Raw genomic sequence first — 22,966 nt, forward strand, 5'->3', positions numbered from 1 at the left:
TAGTGTCTTTCAAAAAAAAGAATGTTTCATTTCAGTAAGACTCAGAGTGACTTTACTTCCTTTTTCCTAAATTTACTTTTAATCAGCTACGCATTAGAGATTTTGTCTTGGGACAAACCATTCGTTAATAGTTCCTAATTTCTGTGAGAAAGGTTAGATCGAAATTGGCAGGCCACACATCGTAAGCGTATGGATTTGCCCTGTTCCGAAAAGGATTTGGCGCCCCCGTCAAATATGGTACTCGAATTTTATGCACTATTACTAACCTAAATTGTCGGGCTCGGTTTAATTTTTCCTATCCTCAGTTGTACTTAAAAAGCCCAGTGTTATTTTACTTCCTACTGTGTTTATTTCTTGAAACGCACAGTAAGATTAAAGTCGAGTTATGAATCATGTGGGGGTTCGAAGGGTGGTGAACATTTGAGCTCGGGGTACAGGTATCACGCGCAAGGCAAGGCACGGTCTGACAGATTCCGCCGGTAAGGAAATGATGAGACCTTTTTAGAATCAGGCAGGTTGTTCCACCATCAGCTGGACAGTAAAAGGGCGAGCAGGCAGAGGTGGCCCTGGCGCAGGTGTCGTTAAGCCAAAGGGACCAGGTGACTACAACCTGGAACCACTGGCAAGCTGCTTCCCAGCAGTTTGTAGCCTGCAGCTGTGCCCTAACAAGGGCAGGCAGGAAGCCTAATCTCTCATCAACCCAGAAGGAGATGGCAAGCTGTCTGGTGACAGCCTCCCGGGGGACCCAGGGAGGCAGGTGAGAAACAGCAGTTCCTACAAGCCTGCTGGTCCACGTGGATACAGGCAAAGTCATCCGGTGCCATCACGGGCCGCACCCTAGCGCAGGGCACATGGCAAGACAGCAAGGAGATGAGGTTGAGCGTGTCTGGCAGGACAGGGGGCTTTGACTTTCATGACGAGTTGCTTGTACTGATTCCGCGGACCACATGAAGTCACCGGAGGTTTTTCAGAGAGACGCAGAACATCTGCTCTGACTGATTTATGGAAACACACGTGATACTGGCAGGAGATGTTGGACGTTGGAGGCAGGGAGACCAGCGATAGGTGGTCATGATGTCACGATGTGGGCAAGTTGGAATAAGAAAGAAACGTCTTTTTGGGCGCCTGGGTGGCTCAGTCAGTTAAGTGTCCAACTCGCGATTTCAGTTCAGGTCACGATCTCACGGTTTGTTGAGTTTGAGCCTCGCGTTGGGTGCTGTGCCGACAGCGTGGAGCCTGCTTGGGATGCTCCCTCTCCCTCTCTCTCTGAGGCCCCCCACTCATGCTCTCTCCCAGAAGTAAATAACTAAGCATTGAAAAAGGAAGAAAGAAAGAGACGTCTTGTCTTGGTGATCATGCACTCAGATGAGGCTGCTCGCAGAAAAGCAGAAGGTAGTGGGCAGTGCAGAGACGTGAGTTCAGCTCTGATGGGGCGAACAGCCCCTCAAATTCAGTGCGCCCGTGTAAAAGTGCACAGAGCTTAGGAGACACGCCAGCGCTGGGTAGCGATGGAGGACTTGTCAGCAGAGAGGCTTTGAAATAGTCCTAGCCCATCAGGCAACGTGACGTGACAGGGCAGAATGGCCAAGGGGTGAAGGTTGAGGAAACCCTGGAGTTTAACGAGCGGCTGGTGGCTTGCAGAAGACATAGGGGACGTAAATTGGAAGAGGAGGCAATGGACGGCAGTGAAATGTGTCGTGACGCCCCAGAGGATAAGGGGTAGAGAGAAGCCACGGGATTTTGCAAGGAGAAGGGGACTGATGACTTCTCTCTGAGAGCCTTCCACTATGGAAGAACCAACTGGAAGGAAGCCGGGCAGTGAGTCAAGAAGTGACAATAGAGACTTTTCAGCGGGGCTGGTGGAAATGTAAATATATCGACACCCAGGGAGAGTTTTAGAATAAGCATTCCAATAAATAGCTGCTAACGTCGAAACACAAACGTCATTCACCAGCAGAAGGATGGCAACTTCTCATGGTGGCACGCCACCAACTTTGGTTGGATCGAGAACTCAAAAGAAATGGGGCGCCTGGGTGGCTCGGTTGGCTAAGTGTTTGACTTCGGCTCAGGTCATGATGTCACGGTCCGTGAGTTCGAGCCCCGCGTCGGGCTCTGTGCTGACCGCTCAGAGCCTGGAGCCTGTTTCCGATTCTGTGTCTCCTTCTCTCTCTGCCCCTCCCCTGTTCATGCTCTGTCTCTCTCTGTCTCAAAAATAAATAAACGTTAAAAAAAAAAAAAGAAATGTGTAATTACTTTGAGCTTGGCTTTCCACTGTCAGCGTGTCTTTGGTAGAATTTCTTAATTGGAAAATTATTTTTCTTTTTTTTTTATTGAATAAGTGAGCATCTCAGAGGAATCCATTATATTTTTTTCCACTCTGAATATATCATGAATATATTCCAGTCTGAATATCTCATGATGAAGTGCCATCATTTGGTAGAATGGATGAGAAGGCATTAGGAGATAGCTCCAGGGGCCCCGCAAATATGGGAGCTTCTGGGTTTCGGCAAAAATCCCCCTCCCCTTCTCATCCCTTTCTACTGGCCATCGTCAGTCCCCAGCGGCCTACTCAGCAGGACCAAATGTCAGCACCAAAGCATGGGTGAGAAATCCTCTCCTGTGGATTTTCGATTTCAGTAGGGAAAAAGCTTCAATTTGAGCAAAACTCCCAGGATGTGGAGCTAGAACTATGATTCCTCTTCCCTGCAGCCCCCCTCTGCCAGGAGCCCATGGGCCATGTTCTCAGGGTAGCTTCTTTAAGGATCAGAGGACATTCATCCTCTGGAGGGATCACCTGTGGTTGCCAGGGCTCCCGTCTTCATAGGTTAGAAGATAGAAAGGCCCCTGAGAGATGGACCATTCCTGGCAGTGGATTTTAAATGGAATGGGAAGTGGGTCCTCCTTTGGGAGTTTGGTGAAGGCCATGGTCTTGCTTCCAGAGAAAGGCACCTACATTCACAGAAGGTATTGCAGACCTTGTAAGTACAGCTGTAAGTTCAGGCAGCTGGTCTGGGATACCTCTGTTCGTGAGTATTTTATTTTGTTTTACTCAGAATCCTGACCAAATAGGATTTCCACTTTAGCCAAAAAATACTGATTTTCCTGATAGATTCCATTATTTAGATGCCAGATGTGTGTGTGTGTGTGTGTGTGTGTGTGTGTGTGTATGTATAATTTATGTAGCTACATATCTATACATCATCTACATATCTATATATCTTATTGGTAAGAGACACAACTAAAAACAAAGTGTAGGGGCACCTGGGTGGCTCGGTAGGTTACATGTCTGACTTTGGCTCAGGTCATGATCTCACAGTTTGGTTCCTGAGATCAAACTCCACATTGGTCTCTGTGCTGACGGCTCAGAGCCCGGAGCCTGCTTCAAATTCTGTGTCTCCCTCTCTCTCTGCCTCTCTCTCAAAAATAAATAAGCATTTAAAAAACCCACATAGTGTAATCCTAATTAAAATATCTATAATTAGAAAAAGATTAGAAAGAAATATACCAAACCTAGTGATTTTTGCTCCAGGTAATTAACATTAAAATAATACTTTAAAATTTTTTCTTTATAGTAACTATGTCCATTGTAATAATCAGAAACAGAAACGTAAATTCAAAAGTTATACAGAGGTTTAAAAATATTTTGGCAACTCTTTCTTTTCTCTCACTCCTTTGTTTGTTTTTATGACGAATTGATATTTGGTATATTTACAGGGTTGGGCTTACCCCTACCACCTAATTTTAGAACCTTTCCATCACTCCAAAAAGGAAGCTGGGGCTCACTTGTACTTAACTCTTCATACCTAACTTCCAGCTCTAGGCAACCACTGATCTACTTTCTTTCTCTACAGATTCATGTTTTCTATAAATGGACGTTTATAGAAATGGAATCGTAGAGTAAGTGGCCTTCCCTGTCTGGCCTCTTTCACTTGGCATCATGGGTTTGAAGTTCATCCATGTTGTCGCAGGAATCACTTTCTTTTTATGGCTGAATGCTACTGCATTCCAAGGCCAGACCGTGTTTTGATGGACATTTGGGTTGTTGGCGCTCTTGGTCTGATATGAATCATGCCGCTGTGAACACGGCCATAGAAGGGACGTTTTTTCACCTGCTGCAGTGCTCCAAATGTATGTCCTCAAGAGCGTCCCCTTGGAAGAGTAGGGTCCCTGGTCTCACCACAGTGGGACGGGCTGGCTTCATACACACAGACCACCGAGATCTGGACAAGAACTTTCAGAACTAGCTCTGCAAAGTATAGGGAGGTGGTAGGTTTTTCTACTCCCTGGTCTCATGTCGTCCCTGAACTGGGTCTGGAGGCATGCAGCATGGCCCCTACCTTGGGACTCTTGAGTGGAAGTGATTTTCGATGGGGAATAGTGTGCAAAGTGAGTTTGCCTATGTGAAGAATAAAATGCAGGGAGAGAGACAGACAGGGGAGAAAAGCAGGAAGCTTATTCCTGAGCCCCGTGGGCTCTGAGCATCAGGACTGTTCTCCGGCCTGGTACTCAGTAGATTTTTTGAGTTAACTTAGGTTGACCGGAAAGAGCTAATGACGAATTGCTCTTTGCGTACATGTAGCATATATGGTTACATTTCCATAGGTTTCCAGCTCTATCTTGCTTCTATTCTGAGAGCAGTAGTGACCTTGTCTATAGTCTCGTCCTTCCTCGTCCCCGCTAGAGGAGAAATAAAGGGTGCATTGGATGGGCTCTGTGAAACTGGGGCTGAGGGTAGGGAGTCCACACTAGGGTCAAGGAGAGAGACCTCAGATGATGCGTCAAGAAGCTTGAGGACCCAATTTTGGGAGGAAAATCAGGAAGACGGGTCAATGTAAGAGGAGCCCAAGTTCAGATGTGGGCTCCTGAGAGAAGGAAGGCACCCCAGCTGGTTTCTGAGGCTTGTTTGCAGGGGCAAGAGGTGTGCGGGTGGCCATCTACTCTGCCTAAGTTCCCCCCGTGTTCCTGGGCTTCTGCTGAACCCTCACTAAGCAGCTATGAGCAAAGAAATGCCACATCTATTTCTTCATACGAACAGGGCTCTACCGTACCTTCGCCTTTGCTTAGAAGTGAGAGTGAACCCCGCTTCCTCTAAATAAGATTATCCTTTGTATTGTTTTCTTCAGCTGATGTTGTATCTGCGGTGGCTTCTCAGTGTCTCTATTTACGTATCTGTTTTGGGCTATGCCCCATAAGCCAAGAATCTCGTCGCTTTCAAATCCATAAGCATTTAAAAAAATTGCCGTGTTAATGCAGAGCTTGCCAGTTCCATTTTACACTCTGAAAAATTTAATAGCAAACCAACCCAAAACCCGGTCAGAAAATAGGTTTGCAAAATACAATGGCAGGTTTCCACGTGTAATGCTTCACGTGCACCTGAGGCAATTATTCACATAACTCAACCTTAAACATGCCTGGAGTTGGAGACAGTAATCGGCAGTCTGAGTGGTTCGTAAAGAATTCAACATTTTGGTCTTTTGTTTGTTTGTTTGTCTCCATTCTGCTAACTTCAGAGGAAAGGAAAAAAGGGGAAGAGTTGATTTGGAGGCTGTGGTGAAACAGGAATGCCTCTTTTCATTCATTCAGTCAGCAACCATTTACTGGGGACTCTGCCCCGTGCGTGCCTGGCCGGATCTGCGCAGAAATCAACAGCTCGGATGCCGGCTCTGGAGATGCTAACGGTGTGGCAGGAATGGATGCGTACACCGATGCGGGACAGCACGGTAAAGTGGGGAAAGACATGAGGATAAGGTGTCGTGGAAGCTTGTGGCATGGAATAACTTACTGCCTGGTGGCAGATCGGAAGGCTTTGTGAAGAGACAGCATTTGTGCGTGCAGGAACTGAGAATACTTTTGGAGAGGGAGTGGTTGTTCTGGAAGGAGGAAATCGTGGGGCTGTTTTGTGGGAAGAAGTCAGGAGAATGGCTTTGATCAAGGCAGACGATGCTGCAGGCACGGGAGGAGGGGACTTGAATGAGGCAAGAGGACGCAGGAAGACAGCTGGGCGCCAGCGTGGTTGGGATGCGGGGTCACGGGCTGGACCCAGGAGCGGGGTTAGGGGTGGTGGCGGAGGGGCATCAGGGGAATGGGTTCCAGCTGGGGGTGGGGGCTGTGCAGCCGGCTTTGCTATTCCCCAAAATGGGAAATGGGGATACAGAGGAGAACCAGCTAAGAGACGCTTCTGCAGGATGAACCGCGCTGGCAAAGATGGGCATCGCAGGCAGTATTTTAATGCCCAAATCAGTTTCTTTTCCCCAATGAATGTGTGAAAACATTGTGCTTAAGACAGTTGATTTGGCTGCTCAACATGGAAATGTCCTTCTGTCGGGGAGATGAATCTCCCCTTAAATCTTAAATTTCCCCATAAGGCAGAGGTACGATGCCCATGTGGAAGGCGGCATGTTTTGGCCAATTTTCTGATTTAGAGTGGTACTCTGAGTGGAGGACTTTGTGGCCCATCCCTTCCCTGGAAAAGTGCTCAGACCACCACCAGGGTGGTCATCAGGTGGCACTTCCTAGCTGGCCTCAGACATGGGTGATTCTGCAATGATAAGGTTAGAAAATCAGTCGGTAACTGGGTCCAAGTCCATTGACTTAAACATCTGCTAGGTGTTTAACTAGATGCCAGAATTTTGCATTCATGATTTCCAGTCCTTATAACGACCCAGCAGGTGGGGAGTCTCAGACCAATCGTGGCCCATCGAGGTTGGGGGGCTGGCTCATTTCCAGGTGTCGCAGAGCACTGGGCTGCCACTCTCTCCACAGACCGCGCATGCTGTCAATAAATGGCCACGATCTCCATCTCTCTATTACCAGATCTCCGGGCTTTTTATCGGGCCATTTTGTCAGTGACAAAATTGTAGCTAGTATTTTCAACGTGATTGATATTTTACTGGTACTTGAAATAACGAGGAATGATGGCTGGGTCTTCCATTTATTTTTCTTCCTCAATTACTATAACAGCTGAGATAAGGGGTGTTAAACTGGCTTAATTGGGTTGCCATCATAACTAATGGCTTGATTTTATCCAAACTAGCATATTTTAAGCAGAATTAATCTAAAGGATCTTACTACACCCCCCATGCAATCTACAACTTGGTGGACGTACACAAAGAAAGACCACGGATCCGAGGCATCTGTCTGAAGTTCAGGTCTCCCCACCCCCTGTTGGAAGCTGGTATTATTTGGTAGTTATTCCCCTATGGAGCCAGATGACACTTTTTTTTCTCTTTTAATCAATCTAAATGTACTTTGCACAATATTTCAATTTTGAGTCAACTGGCATTATCAGCACATCTATTATACAGGGAAGGAGGGAAAAGGCAGGTCGAGACATGATAGATCTTAGCCTATGAAAAATCATTATCTCAGTGTGTTCCATTTTAATCTTACAGCTGGTCTGCCTGCTTCTGTATCTGTGTCTTCTTGGGAACCCACATCGCATTTTTCACCGGCAGACTCCAATACGCTTTTTGTGGGTCGCTAAGTCATGAGAACGTGCGGCCGAATTTAATGATAATTTGGCTTGTTTTTACACTACCGTTCCCCTGTTCTTCAGAATGAAAATAGATGGGGAACGGGACACTCTGATAATCATAGAAAGACTTAATCCGGATGCTAGAGATAGTATGGGCTTCCTGGCTCGAACTGTCTCATATGCGCTGAGCTCGAGGAAGAACCTGAACTGATCTCCACCCCCCCTCTGCCCCCACCGTCCCTTTTGTTTTCTTTAAACTCTCTCCAAAGTATGGGCACTGGGGGCAAGGCCACTTGGACTTTACTGAAGCAAAATATTTGCCGTTGGTGTGTGGCGTCACAATTTAGATCTTCTCGGAGGGCAGAAGAGCCATTGAATAACCATCAAGGAAGGCTGAGCCCTGTACAATTTCAGGAATAAAGATGAGGTTATAGGTAAGAGGGAGGCAGGAGGGTCAACCCAGCAGAATTCGGAGCAAAAGGCCGTAAGCTGGAAATCAGCAGCTGGCTAGGCTGTGCCTGCCCATGACCATCCCCCGTGGGATTCCAGAGCTCTTAGGAGAAATTGCCTGTGACAGTTTTCAGCCCACATAAGACAGTGAGACTAACATTTGACCTTTCTGGTAATTACCTGAGCAGGAGCGACAGTCACACAGGGATTTACCCGGTGCTAATTGCTGCCGGTTTGCTCCATTGTCAGCACATCCTCCAAAGGGATTCCATCTTACTGCGTTCCAGAATGTTCTCTCTCCACCTTGGTGTTTTCCTTAACAGTTGTTATCCGCCCCCAGCAATTTTGGCAGGCCAGCAATTTTGTGTTCGTTGAAGTCTTTAACAGAAGGGTTCGCGTACTCTGAAGGCACGACCTTAACCTTTTCAGAAAATCTGGACCACATAAGGTAAATGATGATATTCATCTCCAAAGATAAAATGCTTGCCAACGTGAAAGGTCATGCCTTATTAATCTGTAGGATTAAGGGCTTTATTCTTCCAAACACTTAACTGCAGCTGCTTCTGCTTTAGCAAAACAGAAGCATTTCACTTATAATTTAGGAACCGTGTTGTTAGGTAATTTGCAACTCATTAAAATTGAGAATAGTTTATGAAAAGTGCTTTGTACATCCTTGACTGCTCTGTGGGTTACAACCTAACCTTTATCCATGGGGAGGGACTAGAGTGCCTTTCTTCCCCATGGGCGGGGTCAATATCACTGTGAAGCATGATTCCAGAATCCATCTAGACTGGCTTTGGGGCCCCCTGCAAAGGTCCAAAGAGCTTTTCATCGCTGTTAACCACAGAACAGGTCTCCAGCTCTGCTTCTGAGTGTATTTTTAAATTCCCCCATCCTGATCTCATAGTCTCTAGTCTCTAAGATGTACCTAAAAGAAAATTCTCTTGTGGTGCTGCCTTGTCATTGTTCTCAACTGCGTCAGCAGAGCTGTGTGTCATAAGTTAAGGTAGCAAAGTATTGTGCAGACCTGAGAATGTGAGCTTTGCTCTGTTCCCTCTGACATCCTGCCACTCATCTTTCCTGGAGTATCAGCCCATCAGCAGCTGAGACTGTCCTTCTATAGAACCATAGGGTGCTGAGAGCCTACCTTTAGGGGAAACAGGTACTTGGAGAATACATGAATGGTTACAGCTCTCCAGGGGAAGGTGCTGCAGTCCAGGTACACACTCTCTGTGTAGTCATGCATTTTTTTTTTTTTGCGTTAAGTTTTAATTGAAATATTAGGAACACTCGTATTTCTATAAATACACAGCTAAAAGGGTTTTCACAATCTGAACGCACCCACGTCGTCCAATATTACAGGGTCAAGAAAGACATCCACCAGGTAATCTAGCAGTGATGATAGGCTCTGCTTGGGTTTGAGCTTTATATGCATGGAACCATTCAGGATGTGGTCTTCCGATCTGGCTTTGTTTGGCTCAATCTTACGTTTGCGAGATTCGTCCATGTTGCTGCGAATAGTTGCAGATCGTTCCTTCTCAATGTTGTACAGTCTCAATTGTGTAAATGACCCCACTTTACTTATTGCATTCTTATCGGGCATTTGAGTAGTTTCCAGTTTGGGGGCTATTATGGATAGTGCTGTTATTAACATTCTGGCACATGCATTTTGGTGAACTATCCACATTTCTGTTGGATATATAGCTAGGTGTGTCATTCCTCGATCGTAGGGTGTACATTGGTCACCCTTAGCTGATACTTTCCCTGTCCAAAGTGTTTGTACCAGGTTGGCTTTCCACCAGCTGGATGTGAGGCTCCTGATGATTTCACATCCTTGCCAATACTCGGTATGTTCCATGTGACCAATTCAGCTCTTTTGTAGGTGGGTCACATTATTGCATTTCATCGTTTGTCTTTGACTGATTTGTATTTTAATTTCTTTCTGCATAATTTAATTTTTATTTCTTTGATTCATGGAGTTGTTTATCTCTTCCATGTTTATTGGCATTTATATATCCTCTGTTGTGAAGTACCCACTCAAGTTCCTTCCCTATCCTATGTTGGGCTGTGTCTTTTGCTTACAGATTATAGGATTTCTTTGTATTGTAAATATCTTCTCTGGGGGTTACCTGTTTCCTTTCTTTTTTCTTTTTTTGCCAGAGTTTTTTTTTTTAAGTTTACTTATTTATTTTGAATTTTTTTTAACGTTTATTTATTTTTGAGACAGAGAGAGAGCATGAACGGGGGAGGGGCAGAGAGAGAGGGAGACACAGAATCGGAAGCAGGCTCCAGGTTCTGAGCCATCAGCCCAGAGCCCGACACGGGGCTCGAACTCACGGACCGCGAGATTGTGACCTGAGCTGAAGTCTGACGCTTAACAGACTGAGCCACCCAGGCGCCCCTACTTATTTATTTTGAGATAGAGAGAGAGTGTGGGCTGGGGAAGGGCAGAGAGAGAGAATCCTAAGCAGGCTCCGCACTGTTATCACAGAGCCCGATGCGGGGCTTGAACTCACAAACCATGAGATCATGACCTGAGCCAAAATCAAGAGTTGGATGCTTAACCGACTGAGCCACCCAGATGCCCCACCTTTTTACTTTCTTAATGATATCCTTTGATGAACTGAACTTGTGAATTTTAACATCACCTGCCACGTTTTCCTTTTGGGGGTGAATACTTTTGTGTCCCACTTAAAAAAATAGGCAAAGGTCTATGTTAAGGACACCAGTATGTTTTTCTCTAAAAGATGTATTATTTTACCTTTCATATTTTGGCCTGTAATATATTTAGAACTCATTACTGTATATTGTCTAAGAGAAGAGTCAGGATACACTTTTGTTTTTCACATATGTATTCAATTAACCCAGCATTTTTATTGCAGAGACCATGCTTTCTTGTCTCCAACCACCATGTCCTTGTCACAAACAGGGACTGTGTGTGTATCTGCTATTAAACTCTAAACTCTCTATTCTACTTCATCAGTCTGTTTTTTCCTGTCTGTGTGCAACCACCACAATTGTAACTACTATTGTTTTCTAATAGGTCTGAATATAGAAGAGCATAGTCTGCCAACTTATTCTTCAAGGTTGCCTTGGCTAATTTTAACCCCTTATATTTCCATATGAATTTTATAATCCATTTCTTCTCCTCACCTCAAAACAAAGACCTAAGATTCTGCTTGATATCATGTCGAATCCTTTAGGTCAGTTTGGAGAGAATTTACATTTCAATAGCATTGACCTTCTAATCCATGAACATGGTATGTCTCTCTATTTAATAGAGTTAAAAATTCTCTTAGTAGTGACTTTTAGTTTTCAATACAGAGTCTTTCTGCTGTGTCCTCACATGGCAGGGGTGGGGGCAAAGGAGTTCTCTGGGGTCTCTTTTAGAAGAGTATTAATCCCACTTATCTGCTTCCATTTGCATGACCTGAGCACCTCCCAAAGGCCCAACCTCTAGATGCCATCACACGAGAGATTACGTTTCAACATATGAATACTGGGGGTACACAAACATTCAGTCTATAGCACCAGCCATCCCGTACTCCAATGCTTTATATCTTTAAACATACAGCCATTCTCTCCTTAAGACATTTGCCAGGTTTTAATGTGGGTTTGCTTCCTCTATGAGGTCTTTCTTTCAGTGAGACCCCAGGAGATTTCACCCTGTCCTTTACAGGGCATTTGTCCGTGGGGGAAAAGCAGCCATGTGTTTAAGCACCCTCAGGTTTTCACTTTGTCACATAGGCTCCATGTGACTGTTATGAGCATTTCTGGTTTATTTCCCTTCATCTTGGGCCCTCTGTCTGGGTCAAGCCCGACCCTCACCCAGAATCAGAAAAGACCCTCAGAGAGAAGAAATGGCTGGCTACCTTACACTTTTTAAAGAATGTTCTTCCCTCTTTGGTATTTTCACTGTTTGAGGCTTCATGGCTTCTGCAGCTCTCTGATGCCTTTACCATTAAGTATCTTTTGGGGTACCTGGGTGGCTCAGTTGGTTTAGCATCTGACTTTGACTCAGGTCATGATCTCGCCATTCATGAGTTCGAGCCCTGCATTGGGCTCTGTGCTGACAGCTCAGAGCCTGGATCCTCCTTTGGATTCTGTGTCTCCCTCTCTCTGCCCCTCCTTTGAGCTAGCTCGTTCCTTCCCTCTCTCCCTCTCTCTCAAAACTAAACATTAAAAAAAAGATGAAGACTTTTGGGGAGGGGCTAAAGTCTGAAGTTGTAATCTATCCTGATTTTCCTGGGTTTTGCACTATTACATGCTACCTGGAAGGCCCTACAGACATACCTTTTATCAACATGTTTGGATATAAATTCCTGAGGGACTCCTTGTTTAGAGAAAATAATTTTATTTTGCTTTAGCTTTCCTAGGTTATATGACAAAAAAAAATCTTTGTTCTTTCATTCCATCAAATACATTGAATGTCTGTAAGTTAAATAAAATCAAATGCTTACTTTGTGTAAAATGGAGACATCAATTAAACTCTTAACTTTGATTTAATAAGTAAATGTTAGTGTTTCCTGGTTAAACATAATACCTAGAGATAAGTTTTCAGTGAGCGACAAAAAGGAGACTTTACACCAAAGTTCCTTTGATTTATGAGTTCTTTTTAAATTTATGTTCTTTTTGCTCTAAGTCTTTTGGGCCTTGTTCGAGATTATCATCTCTAATGAAGGTTCTGTGTATTAATGCCAACCTGTTTTCCATTTATCATTACATCTTCAGGGATATTTCGTCCTTTTGGAAACATGTGTGACACTGGATTTTGAAAATACTTGCTTGATATTAGTATGAAAAGAGTTAGACAAGAAGTAGATTTCACACCGTATTTTTCTTGAGGACCATTTTTGGCTCCATTCTTTCCTTTCTATAACCTCCACTGGGGTGAGATTAACATGTAATGAACATTTCATATGGCTTTTGATGGTGAGTGTAGAGGGCACAGCACATTGCTCTCTCATTTCTTTTTAAGTTTATTTTTTTATTTTGAGAGCGAGAGAGAGCACATGTGCATGTGCGAGTGGGGGAAGAGCAGAGAGAAAGAGAGAGAAAGAGAAAGAGAGAATCCCAAGCAGGTTCCACACTGTCAGCACAGAGCCCAGTGCGGGGCTTGAACTCACACACCACGAGATCACGACCTGAGCCAAACAAGAGTCGGACACTTAACTACCCAGGCGCCCCCACTTTCTCACTTCTCACAACAACCCTCTTTAAAAAATTTTTTTTTGATGTTTATTTTGAGAGAGAGAGCGTGAGCGGGGGGGGGGGGGGGGGGGGAGAGGGAGACACAGAATCTGAAGCAGGTTCCAGGCTCTGAGATGTCAGCATTGAGCCTGACATGGGGCTCAAACCCATGAATCACGAGATCATGACCTGAGCCAAGTTTGGACAACTAACCGACTGAGCCACCCAGGCGCCCCAATAATCTCACAACAATCTTCTAAATAGGAATTACCTTCCTTACTTTATGGAAATAGAACCTGAGTCGCAGAGTCTATAGGTAGCTTTCCTAGTCACACCTAATTTTTCTGGAAAAAATTAAATTGTACTTCACTTCTAGTTTTCTTTTTTTGATGAATAACTGTGTAAAATATTTCAAGGCAATGGCAACTCTATTTCCTGTATTTCAACCTTTCTTCGTGCTGTTCTTAGCTGAGAATTTTCTCTACAAGTACAGATACTTTTGGTAGCACAGAACTCTGAAATCATTACTTTAGTGGATCTATAATTGATACTTTTTATTCAAACAGCATTTTAAACTTTCTTGGCTTCTTGTCACCCACTGTTGATGCCCTTAACACTCCCGTCTAGACCTGTTCCTTCTACAAAACTTACCTGTTCTGTTGGCTCCCGTCTCTTTTGTGTGGGTGGCTCTCTAAGAAAAACCTCCTCACCTCTCTTCCCGTCCCAATTTGCCAGCTTCTCATGCGACATCACCTCCACATCCACCCCCTCCCCCCCCCCCCCCCCCCCCCCCAATAAAGACAACTTGGGAAGAACCCTTTGAAACCTGTTCCATTTCAATGGAATACTCACTCCTGGTTTCTGGACTAGAAATCTGATATCACATTTCAGTATTTTATGTTAAGTATGTATTTGTTTCCCCCTAGGTATTTTCTAGACTCACCCTTTCTGGTCCATTTCTATTGTCACCAGGCACACCCTGATGCCTGCAACTAAGAACGTGGCAATGGCTGTCAACATTTTTCCTGACTCTAGGCTCACTCCATCTAAACCGACCTCGCCGCTTGGGCATTGGCCCACGCTCTTACCCTGATTTCTGCCACAGCTTTAGGAGGCCTCCTTGCCTCCCCTCTCATCATTGGAGGCAGTTTCTATACAGCCATAGGGGTTATCTTTCTAATGCACAAGGGTTATTCTGGAGGCAAGGAAGCAATGTAATCAAATCAAACACCTTGGCATAGCATATAGAGCATTTCAGGATCTGTTTCAGGATCCAGTCCACAGATATGTGAGTGCCTGCTCTAAACCAGGCACTGTGGTAGCAGCCAAACATTCGACACAAGAGCTGATACCAACCTTAGAGCAGTGGGTGCCTGGCCATTTCTCTGCTCCTAGCTTCACATATATGGGACCTACCAATCTAGCCTTTTCAGTGTCTCACATATTCGTATTCTTTCAGGCTTCTACTAGAATGTGTTACCTTTTCCAATCAACAAAACGAAAAGGCTGCTTGCTGACTGGGAGAAGATATTTGCAAAGGACATATCCAGTAAAGGGTGAGTACCCAAATATATAAATAACTGATACAACTCAACACCCCCCCCAAATAAATAATCCAATTAAAAAGCGGGTAGCAGACACGAACAGACATTTCCCCAAGGAAGATATACAGATGGCCAACAGATACGTGAAAAGATGTTCAGCGTCACTTATCGTCAGGGAAATGCAAATCAAAACCACAATGAGATGTCACCTTGCACCTGTCAGAACGGGTAAACTCAAAAACACAAGAAACCGTAAATGTTGGGTCGAATGTGGAGAGAAAGGAACCCTCTTGTACTGTGGGTGGGAATGCAAACTGGTGCAGCCACTCTGGAAAACAGTATGGAGGTTCCTCAAAAAGTTAAAAATACAACTACCCTACAACCCAGCAATTGCACTACTAGGCATTTATCTACCGGATACAGCTGTGCTGTTTCGAAGGGACACATGCACCCCCATGTTTATAGCAGCACTATCGACAGTAGCCAAAGTATGGAAAGAGCCCAAATGTCCTTCGATGGGTGAATGGATAAAGAAAATGTGGTATATATATATATATATATATATATATATATATATATATATGCAATGGAGTATTACTTGGCAATCAAAAAGAATGAAATCTTGCCATTTGCAACTATATGGATGGAACTGGAGGGGATTATGCTAAGTGAAGAAGTCAGTCAGACTTCACTCATATGAGGACTTTAAGAGACAAAACAGAGGAACATAAGGGAAGGGAAACAAAAATAATAAAAAAACAGGGAAGGGGACAAAACAAAAGAGACTCATAAATATGGAGAACAAACTGAGGGCTACGGGCGGTGTGGTGGGAGGGGGGATGGGCTAAAGGGGGAAGGGCTTAAGGAATCTACTCCTGAAATCACTGTTGCCCTAGATGCTAATTTGGATGTAAATTTTAAAAAATAAATAAATAAATAAATAACGGGAATGGGATTACAGAACTGTGTTGCTTTTCCTCAACTCCTCCTTCATCACTCCGTAGGGATCCCCTTGACCAAGAAGCTCCCTGTGACCAGCACGAAGGCTGGACAAGGGCCCCCTCTGGGCTTAGTTCCATCAGAACAGTTATGACATTGCACTGTGGTCTTCTTATTGGCCTATCTCCCCAAATCACTCATTAGCTCATGGAACACAAGGCCCAGGCATTATTCAACTCTGGGTCCCCTGGACCAAGCCCGGCGTCTGTGGACGAATGTCTGTGTGCTACATCATTGTGCCATTTCCTCCTCAAGAACCTATGGGGTCTTTTGGCTGCTGCCTCTGTGAAATGACTCGTCTGGATGTTGAGACGCTTTGAAGATATGACTTCATCTGAAGATATGACTGTTTGGCTTCCATCCAAACAGGTTTCCACTTGTTCACTCACAGTGGAGGTACCGCTTCTCTCTCCCTTTCCTACCGCCCGCACCACACTCCCTCCTGGTCTTGGTTCCTCTGCTCTGTGTTCTCGGGCACCTTTACCTCCTACCCTGCCACGGACGCAAATCCTACCTCCCCTCCAAGGCGAAACTCAAAGGCTGGCTTCACCATGAAGCCCTGTCTGCCTATCATACACCACGCCGACCGTGCCCTTCTCAGACACCTGATCCCGTAGGCGGCTTGCACATCAGTACCTAGCACACGGAGACGGAGTCTGAGAGTTCTTAGTTCACCTGTTATCAAGTGTAACGAAGGGCATGTAAAAGGCCCTGTGAATACTCATTTTGATATACGGGACTCCAAACTGAAGCTTGGGCCACGAACCGCGGGCTTTTGAGAATAAGAGGGAGAGCAAACCTTCTCAGGTGATCGATACGATAGACATCTCATCTTCACCAGCTTAACCTCCAAATGGCTCTGACCACCCCCCCCCCCCCCATCTCAGCCAGTGGCAGCTGCTGTTAGCTTTGCGTCTGAAACACAGAGACTATCTCCAGAATCTGACCTCTTCTCTTCTCCTCTCCCATTCCGGGTCCAAGTGCCCGTCATGCCTACATGGTCACCAGTCTCCTAAGAGGTCTCTGTACTTGTGTCCTTGTCCCCCACGTCTGCTCTCAACAGGGCAGCATGATCCTGTCACACTGAACCCTACCCGGCCCTTGGCAACGGCGTCCCATTTCACACACAGTGAAATCGGAGGGTGGTGTAGGGCGACCCCCTTCCCGTCCCGCCCACTCTCTCTGGTCCAACCCTCTTGGCCCTCTGGCTCCTCCCTTAGAGAACTTCAGGGCTCCCTTCCCCACTGTCTTCATGTTTCTACTCCAATGTCACTGCTCCAGGGGGGCCCCCGAGGGCTGCCTCTTGAGAACTTCAGGACCCTGTCATCCACAATCTTTTCTGCGTTTCCTTGTTTCATACATAAATAGTACGTTCTCATCCCCCCAGCCCCCAAAGTGTACTACGTATTTTACTCAGTTTTCTTCCTTTCTCTGTGAGCGTATCACCGGCACAAGGAGAGTGGGTTTTGTGTGTTTGCTGCTGTATCCCCAGCATCCAGAAGGGAGTTTGGCACCTGGATGTTGCATTATTAGCTTCTGAATGAACAGCAATTGTTCTGCGATTATGAAGCTCCTCGCTGAGTGCACCTGATGTCTTTCCATGGTCTCCTGTGATAACAGGATAAAAGCTGCGGGGGCAATTCAGTCGCCAGGTTTGGCGAGGCCCTCTGGGACAGCATGATGCCAAGACAAAGGACGTCAACGTGCCTTCCTGGCCCTGGCGCCTACCCCGGACGAAGCACAGTGAGCTCACCACTCTGACCTCTAACTGGACAAAGACTGGAGAGCCCGGCATATAACTGACTCACTGTGTGTTTATGCGTTTGCTTTCCCTGCCCCCTCCCCCCCCCACATTTGTATTCTTCCCAAGAACACCTCCAGGTGTTATGAGAGGAAATGTAACACGTGAAAATACACTTACCGCTGAGACGTATACACTTGGTGGCCCTTTAAAAATTACTCACCACTGTCGATTGCCAGGAAGAGGGCAGCATACACGCTGTTGTGGACGAATGGCGACTCACGGTCCAGCACTGCCGTGGTGTCAACGGTCCCATTGATGGGGTTGATATTCAGCCAGCCGGCTGGGTCCTTGTAAACAGAATACCTGGAAGAAAATCCCAAACAACATCATATTACACTCAGCACGGATTCAAGAAATGTTCACCGAGTACCGGGTACAAGCTCTCACACTAGGTGCCCGAGAGAGAGAGAGAGAGAGAGAGAGAGAGAGAGAGCACACGCAAGCAGGGGTGGGGGGTGGTGCAGAGGGAGAGGGAAAGAGAATCCCAAGCAGGCTCTGCACTGTCAGCATAGAGCCCAGCCCAGGGGCTTGGATCTCACAAACACATGGGATCATGACTTGAGCCGAAATCAAGTGTCCGTGGCTTAACCGACTGAGCCACCCAGGCACCGCAGATGCCAGGTAATTCTTGTTTTGTGTGTTTTTTTTTTTTTTAATTTTTTAATGTTTATTTATTTCTGAGACAGAGAGAGACAGAGCATGAGTGGGGGAGGGGCAGAGAGAGAGGGAGACACAGAATCTGAAGCAGACTCCAGGCTCTGAGCTGTCAGCAGAGCCTGATGGGGGGCTCAAACCCGCGAACCGCGAGATCATGACCTGAGCCGAAGTCGGACGCTTAACCAACTGAGCCACCCAGGTGCTCCTGGGAAATTCTTAATACGACCCCCAAAACATCATTACAGTTAGAGTTGTTCATTTAGAAAGTGACGGCTGACCAACTCTGTGCTGAATATTTGGTGCGTGCACCACCTTTGTGCCTCACGACAAGCCTGTGAGGAGAGAGCTCGTATCTGCCGGCTTCTCACAGAGGCAGAGTTCACGGCCATCCAAGTCCGGTTGTGTTTCTTTTATACCCTGGGTGTGTCCCTGTGCAGAGCCGGTGGGAGAATCCCTACCGTGGAGATACAGGTAGGACCCATGGACGCCTGGAGGCAACAGCCATTACCTCTAATGGAGGGTAACCCTGGGGACCTCACAGAAGATGTAGCATCTGAACCAAGGCCGGAGGAAAGGGTGGGGTGCTGTCAGAGATTGAGAGGGCAGACAGGTCAGGAAGAGAGAAGAAAATGAATTAACACATGAAACAGAGAGATTCACTATGTAGCAGGATCCTTGCACAGAGAGTCGTGACACTGAGGCTTTTCTTTCCAGGAAGCAACTTTATTCGTGCCGGCACGGCTCAGTTGGGTTCGTACCCAAAGAACTGAGCCCCAGATACCACATCCTGTATTTTTTATACATTTTCTATTTCTTTATCTCTCATATATGGTAACGCACAAACATGCAGTCTGATTAAGTGGTCTCATGTTACAATGTCGTGAAGGATATTGTCATGTGCGCGTGTAGCCAGGTTGCCTTGAGTTTTTTTTTTTTCCCTCCCCATAAGGAGGGGACCCTACCACAACTAGAGCATAAGCTCCACAAAAGCAAGGACATCTGTCTGCTGTCATGACAACAGCTCTGAAAACATTGCTCAGCACATACACAACACTCAATAGACAGCTGCTGAGTGAATGAGTGTTTAGGTGTCAGAAGGTGGATGGTTGTGGTCCGAACATACCTTCTTCAGGGGACACTGAAAGGAAATGAGTTTAGATAGATTATAAAGACCCTGAACCACTGTTGTAAGGGGTTTGGATTCTGGATAATGGGAAACCTTCAAAGAATTAAAAAATGTTAGTATTTTTTGAGGGTTTTGTAAAAGTAACCCATTCTCATTCTAAGAAGTTCAAACCAAATGCGCATTAGGTAAGAAACGAAAATCCCACCTACCAGGGAGATTCTAACTGAACAGGACTCTGATTTCTTTGAACCAAGGGGCTTGGGTAAAGGGGGACTATCCCAGTGACACATGGCAATTTCTCCCATCACTCTGATACCCAAGCCAGAGAGATGCTTGTGTTTTCCTGCCATTTCCCACCAATCTTTGGAATATATGCCCCTGAAGAGACATGAAAACTGATAGGTCATCAGTCAGGCAAAGGTGCCTGAAGTCGATCATCTCTGCCCTATACTGTCGGCTTTGGTTCTGAGAATGTTTAAAACCTGATTGAACCATTAAGAGTTTGGGGCAAATTGCCGTCTTCGTCTTCAGAGTGGAAAAGACATCGCATCTTAATCCTGGGGACCTGTGAATGTTACCTTATGTGGCAAAAACCTTGCAGGGATAATAAAGTGGAGGATCTGGAGGTGGGGAGGTGATTTTGGATCACTGGGACTATCTGCAACCACAGGTGTCCTTTTAGGAGGGAAGCAGAGAGAGATGTGAGACACAGAGAAGAGAGCTAAAGCCCCCATGACCGTGGACGCAGGGACTGGAGTGTTGCAAAGGAGCCTTCCCTGGTGTTTTCAGAGGGAATGTGGCCCAGCTTGATTTTGGCCCAGTGAGGCCGGCTACGGGTGTTTTGGACTCCAGAACTGGGGAAGAATCAATTTCTAGCCCCACCAATTTTGTGGTGATTTGTTACAGCAATTTGTTACGATCATTTGTTATGGTGACGATAGGAAACTAAGACAGTGGGTATGATATCCCCACTTATAGACGAGGACACTGAAGAACAGAGCACACACCTACCGAGGTCATAGAGTCGGAACGCGGACCCAGAGCCCCGGCTCTGAACCCCCACTCTAAGCTGTTTCCCAGCTAACTTGCTAAAGCGTGGTCAAAAGATAATTGCCGAGGTCTAAGAACGAGTTATCTCCAAGGACAGAGCAAGGATGACTCCAAGAGTAGTGGGTCGCTTCTTCATGAGAAGGCGAGACTCAAGGAGCTGTCACACGTGTGTGGCCAAGGAGAAGGGGAGCTGCCATTCCTGACTTGGAGGCCATCTCGGGGACCGGGCAATGTGACTGCTATCCGAGGGAGGCTGTGGTCACGGAGAGGAGGGGTGCTCAGCCTGGGGCCTCGAGAAGGGAGCTGAGGAATGAGAAACCACTGGAACAGCCTCCAGGAGACACGCAGCACCGCACACGTGGTCCCAGCGTGACCACCAGCTAGGGAGACCCTTCCACTTGCTCCCAGGCTCTGTTGCAGCCTCAGCACCAGCCCCTGGACGTCCCCGGGCTTCCGTTGGGCACTGACAGACCCTCCAACATAGCATCTCACTTTAGTTCAGAGAGAAGGACTCTGGTTTACTACAGTCCCTCGTGAATTTGGGGTCCCGTGAACAGAACTGAGCACCTCTGTGTGTGCCAGTCAAATCAAATCACATTTTTATTTTGCAAAAGTAGATGAGCCAGACCCTGGACTGCTGAGCAACACCAGGGGTGGGCCTTGCTAATGCTTCCTACAAGGCATCAGGTCTGGTCTTTCTAGAACAACCTCAGGGGTGCAGTGCCCACTTAATCATGATAAACTGAGTGTTTACTATGCACCAGGCACTTTTCTAGGACTGCCCTGTACCTACTCTTTCAGCCTCACATCAACCCTGAGAGGCTGATAATATTATTATTCCCATTTCACAGATGGGGAAACTGATGAGATGCTGGATGCTATAGATCTTTTCATGGTCTTACTTTTTTTTCTACTAAACTCCAGCCTGTAGATGTTTTAGTTCTCGCAGAACTCCTATCATTTAAAATCTACTATGCACTTCACTTAATTTTATTTTTAATGTTTATTTTTGAGAGATAGAGAGTGCGAGCAGGAGAGGGGCAGAGAGAGAGGGAGACACAGAATCCGAAGCAGCTCCAGGCTCCGAGCCATCAGCACAGAGCCCGATACGGGGCTTGAACCCACGAACCGCGAGATCATGACCTGAGCCGAAGTCGGACGCTCAACCGACTGAGCCACCCAGTCGGTCCTGCTTGTGTGTTTTTTAAAAACCTTAAGTAGAATTTTTATTATATTTTTATTATAGTTGAACATCTGACTTCGGCTCAGGTCATGATCTCGAGGTTTGTGAGTTCGAGCCCCGCGTGGGGCTCTGTGCTGACGGTTCAGACCCTGGAGCCTGCTTCCGATTCTGTGTCTCCCTCTCTCTCTCTGCCCCTCCCCTGCTTGTGTTGTCCCCTAAAATAATTAACTATAAAAAGATAACATAAAAACATCTGTCGCTCTTTTCGACATTGATTTATATCTCCACCTGCAAACTTCTACTTGTCTTCAAAGACCAGGCTGAAATGTCCCTTTTTGGTCATTCTGTAAGAGCTCCCCAGTAAGAATTAGCCACTTCCTCTTCTAGGTCTTTGCTGGGCACAACCATAGAGTAAAAAGCCTGTTGGAGATAATAGGGGCCCTTGCAGGTCGGCTACTTTCATCAAAGTCCACTTCAAGACATCAGGATGAAGTTCAAGTGCCATACTAGCACATACTGACTGTGCCCGGCCCTGTGCCCAGGTCGTCAGAGTCAGCACCAGGCTCAGTTTTGGGGTTCCCAGCAACCAGATGAAGTTGGCATCATCCCTGTTTTACGGACGAGCTCACCAAGGTTCAGAGAGGCTTAGCAACTTGCCCAAAGCAGCACAGCCAAGAAGTGGCAAGAAGTGTTCCCAGCAGGTAACAAGTTCACGGTGGATGGAGGAGTGATTTCAGATAGTTCAATATTTGAGATAATGAAAAATTTAAATGGACCATATTTTATTCCCTGATGACTCAAATCAGAGTTTAGAAGGTAAATAAAAATGAATTAAATTATCTAGGCTTTTCATGTTGGCAAAGAAACAATATTCTTTGTTTCTCGCTCAGTTGTGGTCTTGGTCTCCTGATGCTGCAAGTTTCACAGGATGATGGACATTTCTGCTTCTTCTCTTAGATAAGGAGCAGTTCTATTCAGTGGAAAGCTTTACAGACGTCAACTTGGAAGCTGGCCCCGGTGCAGTCAGCCTGACCCCGTCACCCTCCCAGAGAAAGCAAGGGCCTGAGCGTTTTACATGATAGCTACTCACGATTTTTCTTCCTTAAAAAAGCAATCAGGTATCTATTGCTGCCGCTGTTTTCTTGTGTTGTCACATGGCCTTTAATTTTGTCTCCCTCTATTATTTATTTTGTTTGGCGTCTCTTCCCATCGGAGACCTTGGGGAGGCATGCCCTTGTCCCGGGTCTCCACGATGCCAGCTTGCTGTTTCTACTCAGAATCCCAGCCATGGACAGAGGACAGGGGCCACCCCACTGACTGAGCCCAACATCGTGTTACCCTGTGCCCGCACAATGCAAGCCGACAGCTGCGTGCCAGAGCCTGAGGGTAGGTGTGATTTTCCCCAACCCTAGAGCTTTCCACCCCACAGGGGTGAGCAGCTCGAGACCAGCAGCCAAGCCACTTTTCCACTTCCTGGGTGATGGGCCCT

At 46.2% G+C, this 22,966-nt stretch overlaps 1 protein-coding gene across 4 annotated transcripts in view; it reads right to left on the reverse strand.

Moving 5' to 3' along the window:
* CDH13 (cadherin 13) overlaps positions 1-22,966 on the reverse strand; it is a 1,034,896-nt gene that overhangs the window by 16,515 nt on the left and 995,415 nt on the right. For all 4 annotated transcript variants that reach the window (XM_047836387.1, XM_047836388.1, XM_047836389.1 and 1 more), the window contains one exon: positions 17,622-17,764. In XM_047836387.1, the coding sequence (XP_047692343.1) occupies positions 17,622-17,764 (143 nt within the window). The remainder of the gene's footprint in view (positions 1-17,621; positions 17,765-22,966) is intronic.

Source organism: Prionailurus viverrinus, chromosome E2 (genome assembly GCF_022837055.1).
Source record: "Prionailurus viverrinus isolate Anna chromosome E2, UM_Priviv_1.0, whole genome shotgun sequence".
Classification (NCBI taxonomy): Eukaryota; Metazoa; Chordata; class Mammalia; order Carnivora; family Felidae; genus Prionailurus; species Prionailurus viverrinus.